At 31.5% G+C, this 7,097-nt stretch overlaps 1 protein-coding gene across 1 annotated transcript in view; it reads right to left on the bottom strand.

Moving 5' to 3' along the window:
* Positions 1-612: 612 nt before the first annotated feature.
* Positions 613-7,097, bottom strand: part of LOC106461456 — an 89,319-nt gene continuing 82,834 nt past the window's right edge. Inside the window, exons 10-13 of the mRNA XM_013921278.2 lie at positions 6,165-6,264; positions 5,157-5,300; positions 4,396-4,703; positions 613-3,935 (exon numbers count right to left, since the gene is read on the bottom strand). Of these exons, the coding sequence (XP_013776732.1) occupies positions 3,846-3,935; positions 4,396-4,703; positions 5,157-5,300; positions 6,165-6,264 (642 nt within the window). The 3' untranslated portion in view covers positions 613-3,845. The remainder of the gene's footprint in view (positions 3,936-4,395; positions 4,704-5,156; positions 5,301-6,164; positions 6,265-7,097) is intronic.

Here is a 7,097-nt window from a genome sequence, read left to right as displayed (position 1 = left end):
CATCTGGCTCCGAGTTTGTTAGCACAGGTCTTTAAAAATGTGACCAATCCGAAGACCTTCACCCATCTGGCTCCGAGTTTGTTAGCACAGGTCTTTAAAAATGTGACCAATCCGAAGACCTTCACCCATCTGGCTCCGAGTTTGTTAGCACAGGTCTTTAAAAATGTGACCAATCCGAAGACCTTCACCCATCTGGCTCCGAGTTTGTTAGCACAGGTCTTTAGAAATGTGGCCAATCTGAAGAGCTAAGTTTTGAGACAAAGGTACACACCCTCGCTTCAATAAACAACTTTGTTTCCATGTCCTCACTCTCTGTTGAACACCTGCACTAGCAGATCAAAACGGTATCTCCATGATCCTGTTAAACCTTCAATGGAACTATTACACATGCACTGTTTAGTTCATGCATATGATAAGTGACATTTGCTCATCCTGAAGCTTAGCTCTGTTTGAACTTATCTGTACAGTTGTCAGTAAGAACATGTAAAACAATAAGAATGTTTCAATACTATTTCCTAATAAAAAATGTATTTTACAAACTTGTATTTGTGCCTTAAAGACACAGATTAGTGTTTGGATCTTAGCACTGTAAACATAAAACTAGACAAAGTATTCCTGAGGACTTGAAATAAAACATTTTATTTGACAATCCTACCATTCACATAGCCTATTAAAAAGAAATCATAACAGTTCACTCATGGCTCCGTGTTTAAAACATTAAAAACAAAAAAAGGCAGAATGGTTTCAATCATTTTAAGAACTTGCAGTAGAAGTGAAGAGGATATTATTTTTTTATATACATCCACTAAGTCAGTAGCTAATACCTTCCTATTGAAGTTTCTCCATTACAACATCTTTGGACAGGCTTTAGATATACGTGTTCATATATTTATCTATCTACATATATTTCTTAAGATATATAATTTGAAAAGGAGTAAATGAAGGTCAGCAACCAACATTGTCAGTTTACACAGACAGCAACAAAAAAATAGAATTTTAAACAAAATTAAAAACATCAAGGCTCCTTTGGTTTCATCATATTCAACAAAAATTCATTTTTAACAGACAGATGGATACATAGATCTTAACCTAGTAATCCTTCTTACTCACAACCTATTTACAACATTAAGCAACACACAATGAGCTGTTTAACACTAGATGAAGTAGAAATAAAAAAGATGGACAGGTTTTAAAGAAGAAGTGCTTTGAAACATACATAACGAAGAAAGCCTCATGTCTTTATGTTTGATTTTTTTTTTCTTGTGGCTGCAAGAAATAAAACTGTTTAAGTTTCAAAGGCCGAAGATTCTTCGATTGGTAGATAGCTTCTTTCTGATCATTTAAACTTAAAAATTTCCCACATAACTTGAAAAGGTATTAAAGTTTGTTACGTATTGGTTGTGATCCCAATGTATTCCTCATCTTGTTGGGAGTTTTTATTTTCTTATAGCAATCAAAAGATCAATTTCATTTCAGAATATATCATCAGGGTTTTTTTTCGGAGGATCTTTATGTTTTCAGCCGAGTTTTGAATTACATCAACATTCAACAATAAGAATATATATCCTTACTTTTATTGTGAAAGATCATTTAACCTTGACCAACCACCACCTTTGTAACCGTCTAAAACACAAACCAGCGTTCTTAGAATGTCAGCTTTCACTGGAGTAACAAATAAAAATAAGTAGTTAAAAGTATCCTATAAAACATGAATTCACCTGTAGACAAATAAATGGGGAATTTTTTATATAAAAGATGTAAATAATAGCATAAAAACTTTTGTGGCCTAAGTGAGAGAGAGAGAGATACTCACTCACAAAAGCTATGGCATTTTTACTTAGTGACAGTCAAAAATTAAACTTCCGAAAATACATTGTTTTTTTCCTTTTACAGTGAAATAATATTTCTAGTAGTGAACATTAACAAGTGGCCTTTGTACACTGAAGATAAAATGAAAAACTAAACTATTTATACATATATAAGGCATAAATATCAGAATAAAATGTCTTTATTTTGCAAAAGTTTAAGCTGACGGAATTAACAAAGCAGTAAATTTAATAAGGTGACATTATACACAAGAATAAAACAACCTTTCGATATAGAATAACAAAAATCTAGATTAATTCTGCATGGTTTTTAATTATCTACCGGTTAGGAGAAAGGTTACATTGTTTTTCCAGATTTAAGTTTTTATTCTGTATTCTTGAAAGTGAAACAAAAATCTTTTTTTTTGTACTGTGTTTTGTAACAAAATATCTCTTTCAGAACCCCATTTACCAGTTAAAATATTTGATAAAGAAGGTTTAAATACTTAGAGCAGTCAATAGTTTTCAGATTCTCAATAAATGTGAATATATATATATATATATGTATAATTACAGGAACTGCAGCACAATGAGGAACAAAATGACTAGACAAACTCCTATTTAGGTGATTTTTATAGTACATCTTTGATATCTTATTGCACAACAAAGCAATTCTGGCGTCAAATTTCCGTGCTATGCATAGTAACCAGAGATGAGACAGTTTCACTGCTCTGCTTTTTATATAGAATATATTAGCTAATTGTGCTCTGTTCAACTCTTCTGTTTTCCACAGATCTTTTCCGTGAGTGCTCATCACAGTACTTATGCCTACAGTACATACTGTAAATCTAGTATCTGTCTGGTTGCCTCTAGATTCATTGTCACAGTCAAATGAGTCTCTGCATGGTTGTTATTTGTATTGTTATCTTTCTTTAATATATTAACATCTGTTTTCTTATCTTTTATATAGAAAATGTCATATCATACATATATATATTATGAGCACATTCATATATCCCTTTGAACAGTACGGATACTATCTTCATCTTTATGTCTAACAATCACTATGTACGATTTGCATAATCACTTTGACATATATTAAACTTGCATATGACTTGGCCAAGAATAAACTCCTCTGTGTTTTGTTATTTCAAGAATGTTAGAACTATTTTATTATTGTTTAATACTAATACCATCTCTTATTTTGTCTTTATTACAGTCTCTTTTTTTACTTCTTCCACAGTTCACAATCGCATTCTACCTGACAATCAGAATACAATCTTGTAATGAATCGAATAACGTGTTTTCTACGTCAGCATCTAATGCATTACAGGTCTTGTTACTCAAATCTACTGTACATACTTACCAGCCTTGTACACGTACATTCAGAAACAACAATGTACCATAACCAGGGTTTCACACAGTCTAAAGAAAGACTGCTTCTGAAAAACTACAAGCTCAAATGTTTGTATAGAATTATGACGAAATTCACAAAAATATACAAAATTCTGAATAAAGTACTTACAGTATCAAATGGTGTGTGTGTGTGTGTTTGTAGAAGTTTGAAAAAACCTGAAGAGGCTTTGCCAATACAGCAAACTGAAACTAAACAGATGCAAAACTGATCCAAAATGGACACACCAATTTGAAATAACAACTAACATAAAAAAGAAAGCTAAACCTGTTCAACCTTTATCAGGACAGTTTCTCCCCTATTGACAAATCGTCTTCAGGCTTTCAAACTCGATACACTTTGTTTTTTTCAGGTAGATTGGGGAATACTTAGTAGTATCATTTCGGTTCTGGTACGTCAGCACTTCAAAACCACTAATTCTAAAATTAAATAGTTTCTTATTACAAGAAAGAAGCCAAGGGTTGCATGGATTGTATGAAACCTGGAAATATATTAGTTTTAATCATTCTTAAACTCATCTCAGTGGTATGTTATTGTTTCTCAAGCCATTCCACTCGTTACTCAGTAAACTTTAAATCTGCATTACTTATTATTAAATATTTTACTTTGCATGACTTTCGAAGTGTTTAAGCTAAAGACACTCTAGAGATGCCTGTAGGTCTTGGTTTAGTATCCGTAACAGTGTGACAATACCGATTCTGGTAACCCTCTGGGACCTAGAAAATATATCAGGAATATATATATATTTTTTTTAAAAATTAATCAATGACTTAAAGTGTTAAAAAATAAAATCAATGAACATCTGGAGAAAATGTTACGATAAACTAAAAACAATGCCCTTTTTTTTCCGCTCTCAATTTAAAGACCGACTTTAACTTTAAACAGAAAATGGAGCTGCCAATTTTAAGTTGTATGTTTTTTAAAAGCCATCGTGTGACCGGCTGAATCATGGTTCAATTAAGAACAAAATTACTTGACAAACAAAATCATGCAAGATCATCAATTTCATGTGGCTGCAGCCTAGAAAAACAAAACCAAAACTCCAGGGACCATGAAGCAGACACACACACGTGAAAAAAGAAAACCTGAGTTATTGTTTATGGCTTAACATAGAAAAACAAGTTAAAATCTCAACGGCCGAATTGTCTAGTAAGAAAAGAAACACATTATACTTACTTTTCCATTTTGTTGTTTTTTTAAACTTCCTTCAGAGGAGGTATTCTGATTACATACACAATTTGAGAGAGAACTGTTGTTTAAAATATGAATGTCTTTTCCATCTACATCTTCAATGACTCTGTCTTTTCCTAATTTGAACTGACAGGTCCCATCCTTTACATTGACTTTATTTGATTGTAAAGTCTGTCCAACAGAGAACGATGACAATAATTTCTCTCCGTTACCAGACTGTCCATCCAGACGTGTCTTCTGAAAAGGCTCTCTGGTAGTCTCTTGTAACGCTATGCAAGATTCATCTGCTGGCTCTGAAAGAACATAATAAACCATAATAACATGAATTTGTACTTTTAAAAAATATTATAATAAAAGCTTGCTTTTTTTTTCTAGTTTACACTGACAAAATAATTTATTTATAATAAATATAACTTTGTATTGTATTTCATATTTACGACAAAACTACTAACATTATCCCTAATTTTGAACCAGTGACTAGAGGGAAGGCAGGCAGCCGACAAAAACACCAACCACACTAAGGGTTTGATCGTCACTCTAATAATGCACCCACAGTTTAAATTGTGGAGAATGTTTATTTTATGGTATTGCACAGATTCAAATCTAGTTCCCAAATCCAGAACTCTACCACTAAACAAAATACGGCTTTGAAAGTTAATTAAATTACAAACTACGACTATAACAAGAGGACGAAATTATGAACACTTAATCATAAATCTTTATTGGGAAACAAAACGTTTTCTTACCCGAAGGTTTAGCCAAGTGATTGGAAGTGGTCTCAAGAGCTCCTTCAGGCTGACTTGGGTTAAAACTCTGGGAGAATCTTGTGTTCTTATTGGCAGGAGATACTGAACTAGAATCACTGCTTGATGATACAGAGCTGTGAAGACCTGTCACAATATCATGATATAACTTGTTCTAACCAAATATATTAAAGAAAAAAACAATCTTCTCATACTTGAAATATCCTTATTAATATATAAAATGTGAATCTAAGTTTCATCAGTTAAAAATCAGTTCAAAAGTTTTTTTTTCCTCTCATCTGACACCAGCTAAAACAGATATTTGTTATTTGTTTACGTTATAGTTTAATGATGCATATATAGAGACACTTAGTCTGATGTCAATCAGGTTTGGGGGTATTTCTAAATTGCCATAATTTTTTGATGTTCTAGCATACACGTTTTTTTTTAGTGCTATTGTAATACCTTTAGAACTTTTATCTTATGCACAATTAAATGGAGTAAAATGTTAAAATAATTGCACAAGAAATAAATTATTAAAAAAGGAACCAGTCCTAAAAAGACTCTACATGTTTCAGTGTTCTTATGCCAATACCTTCAAGTGTAAAAGTTGAAGTTTGATCAAGACTAATATAATTACACAATAATTAGCACATCTTTGGTGCCATTTAGACTTAAACACCCAGAGTTTATACAACATATGTTCAATACTTTATTTTTTAGCTGTGACATAATGGCTCATAGGATGGCTCTGAGTTTTGTTTCAAGTACAAACTTTCAGCTTTCTTGACCAATCCAAGATCTAATTAATTAATTTAAATTTTAAAACATCTTTTATACAATGTAGTAATTTGGTTTTATCAAATGAGAAGGCCTAGTAAGTATGTGGAATACATACTTCTACAGCTAAACGTTTTTGTAGTACAGACAGATCACCAGTACTAGAATGGATACTTATAACAAAGAAGTTTTTATGCGAAACACACACTACATATAAATGAAAAGACCTACTGGATCTTGACCCGCAGTCACTCCGACTACCAACACTTTCCAGGGAACTCCCAGGTTGAATTAGGTCATCTGACTGGTCTGGATTGGCTTGCCTGTTCTGCTACAGTACAATTTATTTTATTGTGTTATTCACAAAATCATGTTCTATAGCTTTCATGAAATGTTAAACTTACTTATAAAGTACAAACACCACAGCCAAATAAACCTTTCTTGAAGAGTAAAGTATGTTTAAAACTAGAACTAATATTTATAACATAATGATATGTTTCATTAAAAACATTTTTTACTTTTGATAATTTATCTGTACTTATCTGATGGCTTCCTAAATGATATTTTATTATCTAAAATTAATGTTTTCTACAATTATATTCAACTGAATACATCAAAGCTCATTGAACACTATATGAAACATGACAGTTGAAATAGGATCAAATACACCATACTGTTTAACTTGCCGAGTCTTGTTCAACATATGCAACTGAGAAAATGAGGAAGGCCATGTCCTTCATTATGAAACATTAAATATATATATATATATAGCTGAAAGAAGAGGGTTAAATATATCCAACATTATAGCACATTAAGTATTGTTCAACAGATGTAGTTAAGATAATTAGGTTAAATATATCCAACATTTTAGTACGTTAAGTATTGTTCAACAGATGTAGTTAAGATTAATTAGGTTAAATATATCCAACATTTTAGTATGTTAAGTATTGTTCAACAGATGTAGTTAATATAATGAGGTTAAATATATCCAACATTTTAGTACGTTAAGTATTGTTCAACAGATGTAGTTAAGATAATTAGGTTAAATATATCCAACATTTTAGTACGTTAAGTATTGTTCAACAGATGTAGTTAAGATAATTAGGTTAAATATATCCAACATTTTAGTACGTTAAGTATTGTTCAACAGATGTAGTTAAGATT

The sequence above is a fragment of the Limulus polyphemus genome, unplaced genomic scaffold, assembly GCF_000517525.1.
Source record: "Limulus polyphemus unplaced genomic scaffold, Limulus_polyphemus-2.1.2 Scaffold964, whole genome shotgun sequence".
Classification (NCBI taxonomy): Eukaryota; Metazoa; Arthropoda; class Merostomata; order Xiphosura; family Limulidae; genus Limulus; species Limulus polyphemus.
This window is presented reverse-complemented; position numbering and strand designations above follow the sequence as displayed.